The 22,108-nt window shown below is 36.5% G+C and overlaps 1 protein-coding gene across 17 annotated transcripts; it reads left to right on the top strand.

Moving 5' to 3' along the window:
- The first annotated feature begins 718 nt into the window (after positions 1 to 718).
- LOC145953165 (uncharacterized) lies at positions 719 to 21,196 on the top strand. 17 transcript variants are annotated; one of them, XM_083066923.1, is made up of 10 exons: positions 719 to 1,283; positions 1,369 to 1,913; positions 1,999 to 2,542; positions 2,628 to 3,166; positions 3,252 to 3,647; positions 3,721 to 3,797; positions 3,916 to 4,427; positions 4,513 to 5,057; positions 5,143 to 5,677; positions 5,773 to 21,196. In XM_083066923.1, exon 10 carries the CDS (start codon positions 19,249 to 19,251, stop codon positions 20,632 to 20,634), a length of 1,386 nt encoding a protein of 461 aa, XP_082923049.1. In that variant the 5' UTR covers positions 719 to 1,283; positions 1,369 to 1,913; positions 1,999 to 2,542; positions 2,628 to 3,166; positions 3,252 to 3,647; positions 3,721 to 3,797; positions 3,916 to 4,427; positions 4,513 to 5,057; positions 5,143 to 5,677; positions 5,773 to 19,248; the 3' UTR covers positions 20,635 to 21,196. The 17 variants fall into 17 exon arrangements, with proteins under 17 accessions (XP_082923049.1, XP_082923044.1, XP_082923040.1 ...); XM_083066918.1 differs by having other exon boundaries at positions 3,252 to 3,658; XM_083066914.1 differs by having other exon boundaries at positions 719 to 1,144; positions 1,207 to 1,283; positions 3,252 to 4,427.
- Positions 21,197 to 22,108: the final 912 nt, after the last annotated feature.

The following is a 22,108-nucleotide window of genomic DNA, read 5'->3' as shown; positions in this document are numbered from 1 at the left end:
AAAGTTGTTATTGCACGTAATATCATGTAAGGGGTGTTTTTTATTGATTTGCTCGATGTTAAATGATGTAATACCTCTGTTGAATAATATGTCATTGCTTCTGTTGGCAGGTATGTTGTGGGACACTATCCTCGATTTTTAAGAGCCCATTGGAAGTTTTTACAAACTGTTGTGAATTAGTTGTTTGATTTTATGCATGAGACTCATCCTAGAGTTGAGGATATGTTTTCTTCCTATGTTTTCTGTCCTTCCTTTTCTTATATCATAATCATTGTTTATGTGTGTGTGCGTGTGCCACTGTTTGTGTGCTCTGCGTGCTCATTTCTGTGTGCTTTGTGTCTGTACTCTGTGCTGTGTGTCTTTGTTTGCCTTTGAGTCCTTGTGTGCATGTTGTGTTTTGTATGTGTTTCTATGTGCGTGTATCTATCTTTTTTGTGTTCACAGGTGACAGCCCTTCAGTTTGGAAAGACTACTAATATTCTTGAGGCATATTCATATGGTTCAAGTGAGGAACAAGTAAATCTTTGTATGATGACAAAACTGAATCCTAACATACTCACATCATGTTTATGTGGCAGGAAATTTGCGATTTATTAAATCGCTGTGAAATCAAAATGGGAAAAGATAACAAAGTTGTTATTGCACGTAATATCATGTAAGGGGTGTTTTTGTATTGATTTGCTCGATGTTAAATGATGTAATACCTCTGTTGAATAATGTCATTGCTTCTGTTGGCAGGTATGTTGTGGGACACTATCCTCGGTTTTGAAGAGCTCATTGGAAGTTTCTACAAACTGTTGTGAATTAGTTGTTTGAGTTTATGCATGAGACTCATCCTGGAGTTCAGGTTATGTTTTCTTCCTATGTTTTCTGTCCTTCCTTTTGTTATAACATAATCATTGTTTATGTGTGTGTGCGTGTGCCTCTGTTTGTGTGCTCCTCGTGCTCATTTCTTTGTGCTTTGTGTCTGTACTCTTTGCTGTGTGTCTTTGTTTGCCTTTGATTCCTTGTGTGCATGTTGTGTTTTGTATGTGTTTCTATGTGCGTGTATCTGTCTTTTTTGTGTTCACAGGTGGCAGCCCTTCAGTTTGGGAACATTACTAATATTCTTGAGGCATATTCATATGGTTCAAGGGAGGAACAAGTAAGTCTTTGTATGATGGCAAAACTGAATCCTAACATACTCACATCATGTTTATGTGGCAGGAAATTTGCGATTTATTAAATCGCTGTGAAATCACTACGGAAAAAGATATCAAAGTTGTTATTGCACGTAATATCATGTAAGGGGTGTTTTTGTATTGATTTGCTCGATGTTAAATGATGTAATATCTCTGTTGAATAATATGCCATTGCTTCTGTTGGCAGGTATGTTGTGGGACACTATCCTCGATTTTGAAAAGCTCATTGGAAGTTTCTACAAACTGTTGTGAATTAGTTGTTTGAGTTTATGCATGAGACTCATCCTGGAGTTCAAGTTATGTTTTCTTCCTATGTTTTCTGTACTTTCTTTTCCTATATCATAATCTTTGTCTATGTGTGTGTGCGTGTGCCTCTGTTTGTGTGCTCTGTGTGCTCATTTCTTTGTGCTTTGTGTCTGAATTCTGTGTTGTGTGTCTTTGTTTGCCTTTGAGTCCTTGTGTGCATGTTGTGTTTTGTATGTATTTCTATCTGCGTGTATCTGTCTTTTTTGTGTTCACAGGTGGCAGCCCTTCAGTTTGGGAACACTACTAATATTCTTGAGGCATATTCATATGGTTCAAGTGAGGAACAAGTAAGTCTTTGTATGATGGCAAAATTGAATCCTAACATACTCACATCATGTTTACGTGGCAGGAAATTTGCGATTTATTAAATCGCTGTGAAATCACTTCGGAAAAAGATAACAAAGTTTTTATTGCACGTAATATCATGTAAGGGGTGTTTTTGTATTGATTTGCTCGATGTTAAATGATGTAATATCTCTGTTGAATAATATGCCATTGCTTCTGTTGGCAGGTATGTTGTGGGACACTATCCTCGATTTTGAAGAGCTCATTGGAAGTTTCTACAAACTGTTGTGAATTAGTTGTTTGAGTTTATGCATGAGACTCATCCTGGAGTTCAGGTTATGTTTTCTTCCTATGTTTTCTGACCTTCCTTTTCTTATATCATAATCTTTGTTTATGTGTGTGTGCGTGTGCCTCTGTTTGTGTGCTCTACGTGCTCATTTCTTTGTGCTTTGTGTCTGTACTCTGTACTGTGTGTCTTTGTTTGCCTTTGAGTCCTTGTGTGCATGTTGTGTTTTGTATGTGTTTCTATGTGCGTGTATCTGTCTTTTTTGTGTTCACAGGTGGCAGCCCTTCAGTTTGGGAACACTACTAATATTCTTGAGGCATATTCATATGGTTCAAGTGAGGAACAAGTAAGTCTTTGTATGATGGCAAAACTGAATCCTAACATACTCACATCATGTTTATGTGGCAGGAATTTTGCGAATTATCAAATTGCTGTGAAATCACAACGGAAAAGATAACAAAGTTGTTATTGCACGTAATATCATGTAAGGGGTGTTTTTGTATTGATTTGCTCGATGTTAAATGATCTAATACCTCTGTTGAATAATATGCCATTGCTTCTGTTGGCAGGTATGTTGTGGGACACTATCCTCGGTTTTGAAGTGCTCATTGGAAGTTTCTACAAACTATTGTGAATTAGTTGTTTGAGTTTATGCATGAGACTCATCTTGGAGTTCAGGTTATGTTTTCTTCCTATGTTTTCTGTACTTTCTTTTCCTATATCATAATCTTTGTCTATGTGTGTGGGCGTGTGCCTCTGTTTGTGTGCTCTGCGTGCTCATTTCTTTGTGCTTTGTGTCTGAACTCTGTGCTGTGTCTTTGCCTTTGAGTCCTTGTGTGCATGTTGTGTTTTGTATGTGTTTCTATGTGCGTGTATCTGTCTTTTTTGTGTTCACAGGTGGCAGCCCTTCAGTTTGGGAACAGTACTAATATTCTTGAGGCATATTCATATGGTTCAAGTGAGGAACAAGTAAGTCTTTGTATGATGGCAAAACTGAATCCTAACATACTCACATCATGTTTACGTGGCAGGAAATTTGCGATTTATTAAATCGCTGTGAAATCACTACGAAAAAAGATAACAAAGTTGTTATTGCACGTAACATCATGTAAGGGGTGTTTTTGTATTGATTTGCTCGATGTTAAATGATGTAATATCTCTGTTGAATAATATGCCATTGCTTCTGTTGGCAGGTATGTTGTGGGACACTATCCTCGGTTTTGAAGAGCTCATTGGAAGTTTCTACAAACTGTTGTGAATTAGTTGTTTGAGTTTATGCATGAGACTCATCCTAGAGTTCAGGTTATGTTTTCTTCCTATGTTTTCTGTACTTTCTTTTCCTATATCATAATCTTTGTCTATGTGTGTGTGCTTGTGCCTTTGTTTGTGTGCTCTGTGAGCTCATTTCTTTGTGCTTTGTGTCTGAACTCTGTGTTGTGTGTCTTTGTTTGCCTTTGAGTCCTTGTGTGCATGTTGTGTTTTGTATGTGTTTCTATCTGCGTGTATCTGTCTTTTTTTGTGTTCACAGGTGGCAGCCCTTCAGTTTGGGAACACTACTGATATTCTTGAGGCATATTCATATGGTTCAAGTGAGGAACAAGTAAGTCTTTGTATGATGGCAAAACTGAATCCTAACATACTCACATCATGTTTATGTGGCAGGAAATTTGTGATTTATTAAACCGCTGTGAAATCACTACGGAAAAAGATAACATAGTTGTTATTGCACGTAATATCATGTAAGGGGAGTTTTTGTATTCATTTGCTCGATGTTAAATGATGTAATATCTCTGTTGAATAATATGTCATTGCTTCTGTTGGCTGGTATGTTGTGGGACACTATCCTCGATTTTGAAGAGCTCATTGGAAGTTTCTACAAACTGTTGTGAATTAGTTGTTTGACTTTATGCAAGAGACTCATCTTGGAGTTCAGGTTATGTTTTCTTCCTATGTTTTTTGTCCTTCCTTTTCTTATATCATAATCTTTGTTTATGTGTGTGTGTGTGTGCCTCTGTTTGTGTGCTCTGCGTGCTCATTTCTTTGTGCCTTGTGTCTGTACTCTGTGTTGTGTGTCTTTGTTTGCCTTTGAGTCCTTGTGTGCATGTTGTGTTTTGTATGTGGTTCTATGTGTGTGTATCTGTCTTTTTTGTGTTCACAGGTGGCAGCCCTTCAGTTTGGGAACACTACTTATATTCTTGAGGCATATTCATATGGTTCAAGTGAGGAACAAGTAAGTCTTTGTATGATGGCAAAACTGAATCCTAACATACTCACATCATGTTTATGTGGCAGGAAATTTGCGATTTATTAAATCGCTGTGAAATCACAACGGGAAAAGATAACAAAGTTGTTATTGCACGTAATATCATGTAAGGGTTGTTTTTGTATTGATTTGCTCGATGTTAAATGATGTATTACCTCTGTTGAATAATATGTCATTGCTTCTGTTGGCAGGTATGTTGTGGGACACTATCCTCGATTTTGAAGAGCTCATTGGAAGTTTCTACAAACTGTTGTGAATTAGTTGTTTGAGTTTATGCAAGATACTCATCCTGGAGTTCAGGTTATGTTTTCTTTCTATGTTTTCTGTCCTTCCTTTTCTTATATCATAGTCTTTGTTTATGTGTGTGTGCGTGTGGCTCTGTTTGTGTGCTCTGCGTGCTTATTTCTTTGTGCTTTGTGTCTGTACTCTGTGTTGTGTGTCTTTGTTTGCCTTTGAGTCCTTGTGTGCATGTTGTGTTTTGTATGTGTTTCTATGTGCGTGTATCTGTCTTTTTTGTGTTCACAGGTGGCAGCCCTTCAGTTTGGGAACACTACTAATATTCTTGAGGCATATTCATATGGTTCAAGTGAGGAACAAGTAAGTCTTTGTATGATGGCAAAAATGAATCCTAACATACTCACATCATGTTTATGTGGCAGGAAACTTGCGATTTATTAAATCGCTGTGAAATCACAATGGGAAAAGATAACAAAGTTGTTATTGCACGTAATATCATGTAAGGGGTGTTTTTGTATTGATTTGCTCGATGTTAAATGATGTAATACCTCTGTTGAATAATATGCCACTGCTTTTGTTGGCAGCTATGTTGTGGGACACTATCCTCGGTTTTGAAGAGCTCATTGGAAGTTTCTACAAACTGTTGTGAATTAGTTGTTTGAGTTTATGCATTAGACTCATCCTGGAGTTCAGGTTATGTTTTCTTCCTATGTTTTCTGTCCTTCCTTTTCTTATATCATAGTCTTTGTTTATGTGTGTGTGCGTGTGGCTCTGTTTGTGTGCTCTGCGTGCTCATTTCTTTGTGCTTTGTGTCTGTACTCTGTGTTGTGTGTCTTTGTTTGCCTATGAGTCCTTGTGTGCATGTTGTGTTTTGTATGTGTTTCTATGTGCGTGTATCTGTCTTTTTTGTGTTCACAGGTGGCAACCCTTCAGTTTGGGAACACTACTAATATTCTTGAGGCATATTCATATGGTTCAAGTGAGGAACAAGTAAGTCTTTGTATGATGGCAAAACTGAATCCTAACATACTCACATCATGTTTATGTGGCAGGAAATTTGCGATGTATTAAATCGCTGTGAAATCACATCGGGAAAAGATAACAAAGTTGTTATTGCACGTAATATCATGTTAGCGGTGTTTTTGTATTGATTTGCTCGATGTTAAATGATGTAATACCTCTGTTGAATAATATGTCATTGCTTCTGTTGGCAGGTATGTTGTGGGACACTATCCTCGATGATAGACCATGGGCCAAGGGTCCAGTGACCAGAGCTATGGCTAGGAGGATACAGGAAGAGCTGTATCTTGAGAAGACTAGTGGGCTTGTCAGGCCCAAGATAATCTTCACTTGGAATGCTCTATCATGAAGAAAAGACCTTAGTTCTATTTGTTTATATTGTACAGTTTATGCATAGTTTTTTGTATAGGTTATTTTTGTCTTTGTATTGTGAGGCACTTTAGTTGCTTTTTCCTAGTGATTGTATATTGTTTTTAAGGTAGGTTACTTGGAGAGTTTAGCTCATTTAACCTCCCTAGTTGATATTTTCATTTTGTATTTTTGATGGAACTAGGTGAGGAGATTGATGATTCCTTCACTTGCTCCATGCTTAGGACCGTGAATGCTATTGAGGTTAAGACTCCAATGACTCTTTGAAGCTCCTTGAAGTGTTCTTCAATGGAGAAGAAGCCTTGAAATGGCTCGGTTACTCCTTAGTTTGAGGTAGAAGCTTAAGGAACCAAGGTAAGGTTGAAGCACCTTTGGAGAGAACTTTGGAGAGAAAGTTCTCTTCGGTTTTTGTGACTCTTGATTTAGAGAGAAAATTCAGATTTCATTTCTCAAATTGTTCAAAAGTGTTTTACAATCAAAGAATTACAAGTTTATAGGAGTAGGAAACTTAGAGAGCAAGCTAGTCTTGACCATGGTTCACTAGGAACCATGGTTGAGTCTAGATAAACCGTCCAAGGTCAAGAGGCTTGGAGAGCAAGCTTCTCACTTGGCTTGCTTGGTAAGCTAGCCAAGGAGAAGCTTGTGCTTCAAGCTTCCAAGCTTAAGAAACTCCATGAATTTCGTCCAAGTGTGAACACAAGTGTTCACACAAGTGTTCACACAAGTGTGAACACACTTCTAAGGTGGGTGGCTTCTTGGAATTAATTTACTTCTTTTGATTTGAAAATGGTTAATTTGGTTTAGTTAGGTTCATTCAATGGGAATTGAACCTAGCTAAATCAAATCTATGAAAAATTAGGAGTAAAATGAGTCCAATATGAAAAATTTAGCCTAGGACCACCTTTGGCTAAATTGCTAGGAGCACTCTCTAGCTTACTAAGGACACTCTCTAAATTTCTAATGCCACTCCTACTAGAAAGCTAAGAAAAGAATGTATTTCTAGGTTAGGTTAAATGGAATCAAAGTGTCCAAGTAACCTACCCTAGAATCAATATACAATAGCTACTAAAAAGGGAAATACAGTGCCTTACAAATACAAAGGCAAAAATAACCTATAAAAGAAACTATGTACAAAACATATGAAAAGGTCTTGAAGATCATCCCATTCCTCTTGGTTCTTTTATGATATCACCTCTTGGATTCCTTGGTCTTGGCCATAGTCTATCATCCCCTCCCTCTTGAAAAGGATTTGACCTCAAATCTCGAGGGTCCTCATGATTATTGGCCATACCTACAAATATATAATGAAATTCATCAGAAGTGATATTTTCAACAAATAAATGTGAAAGGAATATCCTAGAAGGAATCCTTTCATGAAACCTAAAGAAATCTATGATACTAGACCTACTAATATAATGAATAGGATCTTCTCCTAAACATAGACTAGGTATATTTCTAAATCCTAAAAATGTGCTAAAGCTAAAACTATAGCACACTAAAGACTTAATCCTAAAAACTAAAATATCTTGCCTAAAGTACCCTATGTGGTAAGCTAGGCTTTTCCTAAAAAATAAGGAAAATACTACTAAGAAACTCCCTAAACAATTTTGGATTATATTATTTGTTGGATAGTTATGAAAAGAATTTGTCACAAGGAACCTTGAAGGTTCAGATGTTATATCCAACAAATAATATATTCCATAAATTGGGTGCATTATTGACACAACTAAGGTAGGAAGACTATCTACCTTGGGCACCACCAAGGAAGTAGCATGAGAAGTAGAACTAAAAGAAGTCCACTTCTCCTTCACAAAATCTTGAAGTTGAGATTCTTTTTCTTTAAAAATAATGGATTTGTGAATCTCTTCTTCAAGACTAGTGGCAGCGTGAGGGTAAGAGTTAAGGTCTTTATGAATAAAGAGAATAGTTTTCATAGGTTCTTTATTGACAAAGTAATTCTCTTTAGACATAACTCCCTTAGAGGATATTTCTTCCTCTTTACTCTTCCCTACTTTCTCACTTTTTCTTTTTATTTTCATTTGTGTTTGATCCTCAGCCACTTGTTGAGGTGAGAGAGGATAAAACACAAATTTCTTTTCCTTATGAGTGAAGGTAATTTCATTAGTAAGATCATCATGTACTGTTTTCTTTTCAAATTGCCATGGTCTTCCTAACAAAATATGACAAGCTTCCATTGGTACTATATCACATAAAACTTGGTCCTCATACTTCCCAATGGAAAACTTGACCTTCACTTGTTGGTTAACTACTATGTCACCATCCTTATTAAGCCATTGCAAATGATAAGGTTGAGGATGTGGCATAGTAATTAGACTCAACTTTTTAACCAACCTAGTGCTACAACAGTTGCACCATGAACCACTATCAACAATGAGAGAACAAGCATTATTTAAAACATTACATCTTGTATGAAAGATGTTCTCTCGTTGTGATAGGGTACCACTAGGTTGGTTATGAAGGATTCTCCTAAGCATTAGGAGCTCTCCTTCATAAGGATAAATTGGCTCCACTTTGGACCTCTGAAGCTTTGTTTCAACCTCACTCTCACTAGAAGAGGAGGTAGTAGTCTCTTCTTGACTACTATAAGTGTCATGCCTCCTTAAGATCATAACTTTCTTTGTAGGACATTGAGAAGCAATGTGACCTCTCCCTAGACACTTGAAACATTTAATATCACTAGTCTTTGTGCTAGTGTGTGGAGTGATGAGATCTCTATCCTTATCTTTATTTTTCTCTTTCCTTTTAGCCAATTCTTTGGAGGGTTCTGAAATAATTTTCTTTTCAAAAGGTTTTTCTTCCTCCAAGTAGTCTTTCCTAAAAGATCTAGAGTGGGAGCTTTCTCTTTTAGAAGATTTTCTCAACATTTGTTGTTCTACCCTTACACAAAGTTGGACCAAGTCATTTAGGTCCCTGTAGGGTAGTAGCTCCACTTGGTCTCTAATCTCTAAGTTAAGACCACTTAAGAATCTGGCTACTGTAGTGGCTTCCTCTTCTCTTATGCATGCCCTCATCATTAAAAGCTCCATTTGTTGTCTATAAAGTTCTACAGACATATCTCTTTGTTGAAGCCTTTGAAACTTATTCATAAGCTCCCTACCATAGTAAGAGGGAATGTGTCTCCTCCGCAATGCACTCCTAAGATCATTCCAATATTGGATAGGTGGATCATTGTGGAGACGTCTTTCTCTTTCCAAAGAGGTCCACCAATACATTGCATGCCCTTGAAAGCTAAGGGTTGCAAGAGGGACTTTTCTTTCTTCACTTACCCTATGGCAAGCAAAGAGTTGTTCTACCTTCATCTCCCAATCAAGGTAGGCCTCCACATCATCCTTCCCAAAAAATTGAGGGAGATCCACCTTGGATTCCCTAGTTTTAATAGTTCTTCTTGGGGAAGGTTGATAATGGTTACCTACATTAAGGCTTTCATTAGGAGATGTGTATTGTGAATGTGAACTCCTACTCTTTTTCCTATGTTTTCTCATATCTTCTTTCAATTTTTCTTCCTCTTGCTTTAAAATTCTCAACTCTTCCTCAAGATAAGCAAGATGTCCTTCTCTTTCAATTCTTTCCTTCTCTCTTTCAATGGATTCTTGCTTTTTCCATAGTTTAAGTGATTTGAGCTCTTTAGTGATATAAGAAAGACTTTTTGGAGAGCCATCACTTTCACTATTGGAGGAATTTTGAGACATTTTAATTCAAGAGATATTTTTCACACAAAAATAGTTTTTATGAAAATAAGGTTTTGGAGTGCTTTAGACTTGGCACTTAGAGGTCTAAGAGTACAAATTGAACTTTGGAGGGAGGTGAGCTACTAAAGAGCCACTTAATAACCAAGCCTCTTCAAGTAAAAATCTCTAAACCCCCTTGTACTTTTGTCTTGCACAAAACAATTTTCACAAAGAACTTTTCTTAAAGGAAAAATAACAAGCAAGTGCCTATGTGTACAATTTATAAGATGCTTGAAAACATAAAGAGCAAGAAAACTTAAATTGCTTGAAAACTTAAATGACTGAAAACATAAATTGCTTAAAACATAAATTGCTTGAAAACTTAAACTAGACGTTGAAAGCAATTAAACCTAAGTGAGAGCTTGAAAGGCACCAAAGACCTTCAAGGACCACTCTCACAAGTACTACACGAAAATTACTATGAAAATTCTTAAGGAGAGATGGAGATACACCAAAGGCACTCCAAGACACTCCTTAATAAAGGCCTTGTACAAAAATTTAGAAAACAAAAATTACAAGGTAAATGAAATTCAAATTTGCTTCAAATGAAATGTAAATTTACACTCCAAATGAAATGTAAATTCACTCTCAAATGAATTTAGTGGCTGCACCTAATTTCAAGGAAAACAAATTAGCCACTAATTTAGAACAAATTTAGAGGCGGATTTTGTAATGAAAAACTAGGTTTTAGAAACCAAAATTTCCGTCACTAAATTTAGTTCTAAATTTTCACAAAAATTTTCACAATTGGTTTAGTTTCTTGTTGCTCCAAATCAGCCACCAACTGCAGCCTCACAAGGTGTTTCACTCCTCTCTTTAGAAGCAACTTGGATGTTAGTCACTTCTAGGTGTTTCCAAGAGCCTAGCCGCCAAGAGAGAACAAACTCCCTAAGCAACCACCAAAGCCTTCAAGTGGATGTCCTTTGCCTTGGCCTCCTACACCTTTCAAGAAGCACTCAACCACCTTCAAGACTGAATATTAGTGCTAAAACTGAAAATGAACAATTTAGAATGGCTACACCAAGTGGTAGAAGAAAATGAGACAAAACTAGAAAGAATTCCACAAATTGACAAGCAAAAATTAAGGCAAATTTGGAAGCTAGTACACAGAAGAGTAACCTAGGAAAGGCACTAGAATGGATTACAAAATTAAAAGCTAAGATTATGAACAAAAACAAGACACAATATGTGGCTGGACCAACACAAAAATGTCACACAAAATAGATCAAAACCGAGAGCAATATTTTCTCAAATTTTCACTCCTTTGGCTTTTCTTTTGCTATTTTCTTTCTTTTTCTTTTGCAAATTATTTTTCACTTATTTTTCTTTGTATGTTCAGGAGTTTCAATGCCTTTTAAGCACTTATATGTCTCGGTTTCAATATAGAAAAACTGCAGCAAAATTATGACACAAAACAAGAGGTGTTCACAAGTATGTTTTCACTAGTGCTTCACTATTTTGTAGTATTTTTTTTTAGGTCAAATTTTTAAGCACTTTGTTTCTTTGTTTTTCTCAAGCAATTAGGACACTCACACCTCTGTTTTGGTTTTGTTTTAAGGTCCAAAAAATTTCAATAAGTTTCAGCCACAACACAAGACACAAGGAAACCTAATAGGAGAGTGTTTATGAACTTTTCTTGACAAAACTTTTAATATGACATAAAGGAAACCTAACTCTAGGAAATTTGCTAGAACTAATAGCAAATTAGGAACTCAAACATGTAAATCAAAAGCTCATATAGTAAGGTACAGATTTATCAAGAAAATATTCAATAATTTTCGGACACAAAAACACAAAGCAAAAAAATTAGGTCAAACAAGCTAGTCTAGGAATCAATGACATTCAAAGGACTACACATGACTCTAGACAAAACATATGATTCAAAAACAAAATATACACTAAACATTATCAATGTCCAATCACGGACTCATGTTATAGGAATGGAGAAGACTCAAGCAAAAATTAAAAGCACAAGCACATGAACCTAAAGCACAAACCGAATTGATTCAAGGAATTAGGAACAAGCAAAAATCATGAATCAATCATTTCATATGTGACATAAGGATCCATCAAACATTTTAGAAAACCTAGATCCATACAGAAAACATAACAAGACATGTAATATGAGGAAGATACAACACGGATTCTATTAGAAAAAATTAGAGACAAAAACCTCAAGAGCACTAGGCTCTAGATACCAAAAATGATGGAACTAGGTGAGGAGATTGATGATTCCTTCACTTGCTCCATGCTTAGGACCGTGAATGCTATTGAGGTTAAGACTCCAATGACTCTTTGAAGCTCCTTGAAGTGTTCTTCAATGGAGAAGAAGCCTTGAAATGGCTCGGTTACTCCTTAGCTTGAGGTAGAAGCTTAAGGAACCAATGTAAGGTTGAAGCACCTTTGGAGAGAACTTTGGAGAGAAAGTTCTCTTCGGTTTTTGTGACTCTTGATTTAGAGAGAAAATTCAGATTTCATTTCTCAAATTGTTCAAAAGTGTTTTACAATCAAAGAATTACAAGTTTATAGGAGTAGGAAACTTAGAGAGCAAGCTAGTCTTGACCATGGTTCACTAGGAACCATGGTTGAGTCTAGATAAACCGTCCAAGGTCAAGAGGCTTGGAGAGCAAGCTTCTCACTTGGCTTGCTTGGTAAGCTAGCCAAGGAGAAGCTTGTGCTTCAAGCTTCCAAGCTTAAGAAACTCCATGAATTTCGTCCAAGTGTGAACACAAGTGTTCACACAAGTGTTCACACAAGTGTGAACACACTTCTAAGGTGGGTGGCTTCTTGGAATTAATTTACTCCTTTTGATTTGAAAATGGTTAATTTGGTTTAGTTAGGTTCATTCAATGGGAATGGAACCTAGCTAAATCAAATCTATGAAAAATTAGGAGTAAAATGAGTCCAATATGAAAAATTTAGCCTAGGACCACCTTTGGCTAAATTGCTAGGAGCACTCTCTAGCTTACTAAGGACACTCTCTAATTTTCTAATGCCACTCCTACTAGAAAACTAAGAAAAGAATGTATTTCTAGGTTAGGTTAAATGGAATCAAAGTGTCCAAGTAACCTACCCTAGAATCAATATACAATAGCTACTAAAAAGGGAAATACAGTGCCTTACAAATACAAAGGCAAAAATAACCTATAAAAGAAACTATGTACAAAACATATGAAAAGGTCTTGAAGATCATCCCATTCCTCTTGGTTCTTTTATGATATCACCTCTTGGATTCCTTGGCCTTGGCCATAGCCTATCAATTTTTTAAGTAGGGCAAAGGGGGTGACATTTAGCAATGCTTGAGGGTGTGCTTAGAAATTGGGCCTGAGTTGGGCCTAGGCAAAATTTTGCATATTGGACTCATTTTGCTCCTAATTTTTCATAGATTTGATTTAGCTAGGTCTCATCATCATATGATGAACCTAACTAAACCAAATTAAAGATTTTCAAATTAATTCATGGAGCATTTTTTGTTCAAGGCCGCCTAGCTCATCTTTTCCTCTTTGGCCGAATTTCTTAAGTGTTCCTTCTTGAGTTTTGAAGCTTGTCTTGCAAGCTTCTAAACTCAAGTAAGGTTAGCTCACCTTACCATGGTTCTTAAGTGAACCATGGTCAAGGTTAGCTTCTCCTACAAGCTAGCTAAATCGTAGGAGTTAAGTGAACCTTACCATGGTTCCTATTGAACCATGGTTAAGGTTAGCTTCTCTTACAAGCAACCTCCACCCTATATATTTGTTTTCCCTTCATTTGTAATCACTTTTGACATTTTGAGAAATAAAATTCTGATTTCTCTCTCAAGATTCTCTCCTAAAAACCGTAGAGAACTTCTACTCTAAGGTTTTCACCAAGGGTTTTCAAACCTTAACCTAGGTTCCTCAAGCTTCTACGCTAACTAGAAGTGACCGAACCACTTCTTAACGGCTTCTCCTCCATGGAAGCTTCTTTCATGGAGATTCAAGCTTCATCAAAGGATTAACCTCAAGAACATTCGGTCTTAGCATGGAGCTATTGAAGATTAACAATTATCTTCAACCTAGTTCCATCATTTTTGGTATCAAAGCCTAGTGCTCTTGAGGTTTTGTTTCCAAACTTTTCTACTTGAATCTGTGTTGTATCTTCCTTCTATTACATGTCTTCTTATGTTTGCTGAATGGATCTAGATTTTATTCACACTTTGATGGATCCAAAATGTCACATAATAATTGTTTGATTCATATTTGCTTGTTCTCCTAATTCTTGAATCAAACCGGTTTTGTTGTGCTTTAGGTTCCTATGCTTGTGCTTTTGATTTTTGCTTGAGTCTCCCCATTCTATAACATGTGTCCGTGATTGGACAACATTCATATTGCATAGATTTTGTTTTTGAATCACTTGTTTTGTCCTAGAAAGTCATGTGTAGTCCTTTGTATGTTAAAACTTCCTAGACTAGCTTGTTTGACCTAATTTTGTTTTGTGTCTTTGTATCCGAAAATTTGTGTGTCTTTTCTTATTAAATTTGTACCTTACTATATGTGCTTTTGTTTTACATAATTGAGTTCCTAATTTGCTATTAGTTCTAGCAAATTTCCTAGAGTTAGGTTTCTATTATGTCTTAATAAAAGTTTTGTCAAGAAAAGTTCATAAACACTTTCCTATTAGGTTTTCTTGAGTCTTGTGTTGTGGCTGAAACCTTGTGAAAATTTTTAAGCCTTAAAATAGAGACAAAACAGAGTTTTGAGTGTCTTAAATGCATGAGAAAAACAAAAGAATGAGTGCTTAAAAGTTTGACCTAAAAACAATACAAAATAGTGAAGCACTAGTTAAAAAAATGCATGAAAACACCTCTTGTTTTGTGTAAAATTTTTGCTGCAGTATTTTTACATTAAATCCGAGACTTCTAAGTGTTTAAAAGGCATTGAAACTCCTGAACATCAAAATAAAAATAAGAAAAAAATATTTTGCAAAAGAAAAAAGAAAGAAATAGCAAAAGAAAAAGCCAAAAAGGAGTGAAAATTTGTGATGTATAGCTCTCGGATTTAGTAATATTTTGGCATCTATATTTTGTGACCAGCCACATCAATTGTGTCTTATTTTTGTTGTTAATCTTAGCTTTTGTTTTGTAATCCATTCTAGTGCCTTTCCTAGGTTATTCTTTGTGTGCTAGCTTTCAAAATTTGCCTTAATTTTTGCTTGTCAAATTTGTGGAATTCTTTCTAGTCTTGTCTCATTTTCTTCTACCATTTGGTGTAGCCATTCTAAATTGTTCATTTTCAGTTTTAGCACTAATATTCCAGTCTTGAAGGTGGTTGAGTGCTTCTTAAAAGGTGTAGGAGGCCAAGGCAAAGGACATCCACTTGAAGGCTTTGGTGGTTGCTTAGGGAGTTTGTTCTCTCTTGGTGGCTAGGCTCTTGAAAACACCTAGAAGTGACTAACATCAAGGTTGCTTCTAAAAATAGGAGTGAAACACCTTGTGAGGCTGCAACTTGGTGGCTGAATTGGAGCAAGAAGGAAGAAAGCTAGTTGTGAAAATTTTTTGTGAAAATTAGTGACAAATTTTAGTGACGAAATTTTTGGTTTCTAAAACTTGTTTTCCTTACAAAATTCGTCTCTAAATTTGTTTCTAAATTAGTGGCTAATTTGTTTTTCTTGAAATTAAGTGCAGCCACTAATTTCATTTGAAAGTGAATTTTCATTTCATTTGGAGTGTGAATTTGCATTTCATTTGAAGCAAATTTGAATTTCATTTTCCTTGTAATTTTTGTTTTCTAAATTTTTGTACAAGGTCTTTATTAAGGAGTATCTTGGAGTGCCTTTGGTGTATCCCCATCTCTCCTTAAGAACTTTCATAGTAAATTTCGTGTAGTACTTGTGAGAGTGGTCCTTGAAGGTCTTTGGTGCCTTTCAAGCTCTCACCTAGGTTTAAATTGCTTACCACGCCTAGTTTATGTTTTCTTGTCTTTAAGTTTTCAAGCACTTTATGTTTTAAGCAATTTATGTTTTCAGTCATTTAAGTTTTCAAGCAATTTTTGTTTTCTTGCTCTTTATGATTTCAAGCATCATATAATTGTACACATAGGCACTTGTTTGTTATTTTTCTTTAAGAAAAGTTCTTTGTGAAAATTGTTTTGTGCAAGACAAAAGTACAAGGGGGTTTAGAGATTTTTACTTGAAGAGGCTTGGTTATTAAGTGGCTCTTTAGTAGCTCACCTCCCTCCAAAGTTCAATTTGTACTCTTAGACCTCCAAGTGTCAAGTCTAAGCACTTCAAAAATATTAATTTCATAAAAACTATTTTTGTTTGAAAAAAAATCTCTTGAATTAAAATGTCTCAAAATTCCTCCAATAGTAAAAGTGATGGCTCTCCAAAAAGTCTTTCTTACATCACTAAAGAGCTTAAATCACTTAAACTATGGAAAAAGCAAGAGTCCATTCAAAGAGAGTAGGAAAGAATTGAAAGAGAAGGACAACTTGCTTATCTTGAGAAAGAATTGAGAATTTTAAGGCAAGAGGAAGAAAAATTGAAAGAAGATATGAAGAAACATAGAAAAAAGAGTAGGAGCTCACATTCCCAATACACATCCCCTAATGAAAGCATGAATCAAGGGGATCACTACCAACATACTCCTAGGAGGACCACAAGGCCAAGGGAAGTCAAAGTTGACCTTCCCCAATTTTATGGCAAAGATGATGTGGAGTTATACCTAGATTGGGAAATGAAGGTTGAGCAACTCTTTGCTTGCCATAGGGTGAGTGAAGAGAGAAAAGTCCCTCTAGCTACCCTTAGCTTCCAAGGGCATGCCATGTGATGAAATAACACTAAAGCCGAGAAGACCAAGAGGTGACATACTAAAGGAGGCAAGAGGAATGGGATAGTGAGGCCATTTTTGGACCTTAGCTCCTATGTTTTTTTTAACATTTATTTTATTTCCTATTTTACCCTTGTATTTTGGGATATTTTAGTCATAGGATTTATTTTCTTTGTATTTCCTATTTTACCCTTGTATTATGGGGTGTTTTAGATGATTAGGTTTTTAATTTGGGCTAGGGTATTACACTAGAAGGGTGACATATTTTTGGTGAGTTTTGGATCTATTTTTGGTGATAGAAAGGCTTAGGCCCAAGTGGAGGGCAAAGGTTGCATGATCATATCATACACCTTGATGTAGCCAATCTAGACCCATAGATTCCAAACTTGGTCACCAAGTAGCATCTAGGGTTCATTTGGCATGTCATTTGGAGTGCATTTGCCTTGTGAATTTCGGCCATGCACACTCCAAATGCAACCCTAGATGCCTCCCCTCCTATAAATACCCAACACCCCACCACTTGTAAATACTTTGGAATATATAGATTTTGAGTGAGCATTTTATGCCTCAACATCTCTTCCTTAGTCACTAGGTTGGATTCGTCTAACCCCCTCCTATCTCCACCCTTGGAGAGTAGGAAACCCAGAGTGGCCTCCACCTTCACTTGGAGTGAGCCAACCTTGTGAGCACCAAACACCTTTCACCATATGCTTCCGCCCAACACCTCCTTTCACGCCCCTATCCCTTTTATCCCACAAAAACCTTCCTTTGTCTACCCCTTGGTGAACATAGATCAAGGGCAAGGAGTCTCCTTTCAACCACTATCATCATCCATGGAAGGAACTACTCCATCAAGTGGTATCTAGAGCCAAGGATCATCAAGGGTAAACGTTGTCTTCCTTGTCTTTGTGTCTTCTTTTCATTCGGTCTTTGTCTCCCCTTTTGCCTTTCTTTGAATGGCTGAATGCTTTGGGTTCATATTCTTGTCCTTGTGAACCTTTCTTGAACATTTTAGGTTTCCATTGTTAGGTGTTATCCATGCTTTCCTATTTTTTAGGTTGAGTCTCATATTAACATGATGAACATGCTTTTTGATTTTTGAATCTTTTGAAGTTTTGTCAAGTCTTGTTTCCTATATTTTGTCTACAAAATTCCATGTATGTGCCAAACACCTTTGCATGAATACATGAACAAAAAAATACCATAGTGCATGATATATATAGTGGGCGTGACATATAGCTACCATCTAGGAGTCATTCATGCATGCTACTTAGTCCTAGCATGTTCTTTGTATTTTTGAGTTTCCATGTGTGAAATGCTTCCTTGCACATGCATAAAAATTTCTGCCCACTTTTCCCTTGCATTCCACTTGTTATGGTCTTTATTTGATGCTTAATAACCCTAAAAGAATCTAAGAGGTGTGCTGAAAATTTTGTGCAAAACAACTTGTACTAGATAGTACAAATCAATTTCCACTCAAAAGATTCCCTAAGCACCACTAAGAAACCGCCACTTGTCCTCCTCTCCTTCTCCTTAAATTTGACCTAATTTCTCTCCACCCACAAGTGCAAAACCTGAGAAACAATTGGGCTGAACATTAAAAAAAAAAAATTTGGACCCAAAGTATAAAAGAAAGTGACGTGAAAAGAAAGGAAAAGAAAGAATAAAAAAAAAATTGACCAAAAAGGACTTGTTGCTAGACTTGTGGACTTGGACCAATACCTATGCTTTTTGGAGTTGGACTTAAGACCATTATTGACCTATTTTGAGACCTTAAAGGTGGCTGGAACGAATCAATTAAAGGACTTAAGCAAGTGGACTAAACACTAATCCATTCTAGTGTCATTCTAGGATTACTCTTTTGTGTGCTTCCTATTTTTGATTGAGTCTTAATTTTAGTTTGTCTTTTCTTTGGCCTCTTTTGTTTTGTCTCAACTAATTCTCTCTGAGTTTAGCCTTCCCTAATTGTGCTTTTCAGTTTTATTTCTTGGACTCTTGCTCTTTGGGTTGGTTTCATTTTGTTTGTAGGTGAAGAACCTATCTAGCAAACTAGCACACCTTTGGTGGATTTGAGTGGAGGAGTGAACCGAATCCAAACCTAGCCTTTGGAGGGATTTCCACCATACAAAAGGAGTGTTAAACACTTGGAGAGGACTAACAAGTTTGCTCTTTGTGAAGGAACCCCAAGTGGAGGAGTTTGAAGACCAAGACTTTTGTTTTTCATAATTTTTGCTTGAATTGTTCTTTTCGGCCTTTTGTGTTCTTTGGCCTTGTTTTCATTCTTTTGGTTTGTAATTGGCCATTCTTAAACCTCTTCATTTTGGTTTAGCTTCGTGTAGTTTGAAGGTGATTTGAAAACCTTCACCTAGGACCTCGACTAGACTATGTTTTAAGTGCTTTTCTTTTGCATGCTTTATAGCTTTTGGTAGTATAATTGTTTAGGCTTTTATCTTTGTCTTCAAATCCGTTTAGAAGGCTTGCTATTTGCCTACTAGGGGTAACGTGCACACACACACTTTATTGTTGTGCCAAATTGTTTTGTAAGAAAAGTAGAAAAGGCTTAGTGATTTTTACTTGATAGGGCTTGGTTTTTAAGTGATTCTTTGTAGTCCACCTCCCCTTGAAAGTTCACTTTGTACACTTAGGCCTTTTCCTACCTATCTTGCACTTTGAAAACCTTTTGTGAAAACCATTTTATCACTCACTCTTTGTGAAAACTTTTCTAACCCCTATGAAAACAATTTGTGAAAACCTTTTCTTGATCAAAGATGAGTGATCATTCTAGTGTCCATGGTCATAATTCTCGTAGTACTAGGTCTAGTGTTAGGGATGAACTTAGGGAATTGAAAGAGTACCTAAGAAAAAAAGAAAAGGAAAATATAAAAAGAGAGGAAGAGTTGAGAAGAAAAGAAAAAGAGTTTGAAAAGAATAACAAGGAAATAAGAAATTTACTTGCAAAGTTGGTAGAAACTCGTGGATCCCACCCTAGGATTGTTCCATCTAGATCTCAAAAGGAGAAAGAAGCTAGAATTCCTAGGAGTATGCATGAGGAAGAAAATACAAAAAGAGAGGAAGAACTTAAAAGAAAAGAAAAAGAAAAGAAAAGAGAAAAGAAAGAAAAAATAAAGAAAAGTATAGAGAAAGTTCAAGAGTGGTTAGAAAATGAGACACAACCAACACTCTTGGAGAAGAGTAAGGAGGATAATGTTTCCATCAAAGGGCTTATGCTTAAAGAGAGTCACTTTCCCATTGAAAATGATTTAAAAGAAACTCTCTTTATTCATCAAGACCTTAATTCTTTCTCTCACATTGCCACTAGTCATGAAGTGGAGATTCAAAAGCAAATCCTTTTTAAAGAAAAAGAATCTCAACTTCAAGATTTAGTGAAGAAGAAGTGGACTTCACCTAGTACCACTTCTTGTGCTACTTCCTTGGTGGTGCCCAAGGAAGATAAGCCTTCTTTCTTTAAGACTCTTTCTACTTTAGTTCCCTTCATAAAGCACCCAACTTTAGATTGGTATGATTTGTTGGATACATCTCATGGTGTCCTATTTTCTATTTTTGATCTTGAGGGAAGTTCAAACTTATTTGAACTTAACTTGGACACTTCCCTACAAGACAAACTTAGATTATATGAGTTTTCTAAACTCCCCTTAACACCTTTTTCTCATATGTATCTAACAAATTATGCAATACAAAGTTGTTTAGGTAAACTTTTAGTTAAGTTTTCTTTATTTTCCAATACTTACCTAGGTCATTACATTGGGCACTTCCAACAAGATATTTTAGTTTTTAGGACTAGTGCTTTAGTGTGCTATAGTTTTAGTCTTTTTAACTTTTTAGGTTTTAGTTATACACCTAGACTTCACTATGAGGAGGATCCTATCTTTCGCATTAGAGAGTCTAGTCCTTTTAGTTTAGACAATCTTTTTAGCATTTTTAGTGGAACTCCTCTTTGGATACACTTTCCATTTCTATCATATACTGTCACCTTTAATGCTTATTTTTATGTTTTTATTGGTCATGAGGCCCACCATGAAGAACCTCTTGATTTGAGGTCAAATCCTTTTCAAGAGGGAGGGAATGATGAAATAACACTAAGGCCGAGAAGACCAAGAGGTGATATACTAAAGGAGGCAAGAGGAATGGGATAGTGAGGCCATTTTTGGACCTTAGCTCCTATGTTTTTTTTAACATTTATTTTATTTCCTATTTTACCCTTGTATTTTGGGGTATTTTAGTCATAGGATTTATTTTCTTTGTATTTCCTATTTTACCCTTGTATTATGGGGTGCTTTAGATGATTAGGTTTTTAATTTGGGCTAGGGTATTACACTAGAAGGGTGACATATTTTTGGTGAGTTTTGGATCTATTTTTGGTGATAGAAAGGCTTAGGCCCAAGTGGAGGGCAAAGGTTGCATGATCATATCATACACCTTGATGTAGCCAATCTAGACCCATAGATTCCAAACTTGGTCACCAAGTAGCATCTAGGGTTCATTTGGCATGTCATTTGGAGTGCATTTGCCTTGTGAATTTCGGCCATGCACACTCCAAATGCAACCCTAGATGCCTCCCCTCCTATAAATACCCAACACCCCACCACTTGTAAATACTTTGGAATATATAGATTTTGAGTGAGCATTTTATGCCTCAACATCTCTTCCTTAGTCACTAGGTTGGATTCGTCTAACCCCCTCCTATCTCCACCCTTGGAGAGTAGGAAACCTAGAGTGGCCTCCACCTTCACTTGGAGTGAGCCAACCTTGTGAGCACCAAACACCTTTCACCATATGCTTCCGCCCAACACCTCCTTTCACGCCCCTATCCCTTTTATCCCACAAAAACCTTCCTTTGTCTACCCCTTGGTGAACATAGATCAAGGGCAAGGAGTCTCCTTTCAACCACTATCATCATCCATGGAAGGAACTACTCCATCACCATGTATTGGTGGACAGCCCTAGAAAGAGAGAGACGCCTCCACAATGATCCTCCAATTCAATATTGGAATGATCTTAAAAGTGCAATGAGAAGGAGGCACATTCCCACCTATTATGGAAGGGAGCTTATGAATAAGCTCCAAAGGCTCCAACAAAGGGATTTGTCTGTAGAACAGTACATGCAACAAATGGAGCTTTTAATGATGAGGGCATGCATTAGGGAAGAGGAAGCTACAACTGTAACTAGATTCTTAAGTGGTCTTAATTTAGAAATAAGAGACTAAGTGGAGCTACTACCCTACAGGGACCTAAATGACTTGGTCCAACTTTGCGTACGGGTAGAACAACAAAGAATGAGAAAATCTTACAAAAAAGATAGCTCCCACTCTTCATTTCTAAAGAAAGATTCCAAGAAGGAGGGAAAACCTTTTGAAAAGAAGAAAACTTTTGAACCCTCCAAGAATCAAGCTACAGAAAAAGACAAGGGAAAGGGAAAGGACACTACACACACTAGTTCTAGGACTAGTGATATCAAGTGCTTTAAATGTTTAGGGAGGGGTCATATTGCCTCCCAATGCCCCACAAAGAAGGTCATGATCATGAAGGGGCATGACATTTATAGTAGCCAAGATGAGGCTACTACTTCCTCTAGTAATAGTGAGGAAGAAGCAAGTGAGCAAGAGGAGG

The sequence above is a fragment of the Cajanus cajan genome, chromosome 11 (genome assembly GCF_000230855.2).
Source record: "Cajanus cajan strain Asha chromosome 11, NIPB_CcT2T_4, whole genome shotgun sequence".
Classification (NCBI taxonomy): Eukaryota; Viridiplantae; Streptophyta; class Magnoliopsida; order Fabales; family Fabaceae; genus Cajanus; species Cajanus cajan.
Note: the sequence above shows the minus strand (reverse complement) of the source record. Positions and strands in the feature narration are given on the sequence as shown.

Excerpts from the sequence above, each read along its gene's own strand:
- LOC145953165 (XM_083066914.1), top strand. The coding sequence starts at position 19,249 with ATGAGTGATCATTCTAGTGTCCATGGTCATAATTCTCGTAGTACTAGG.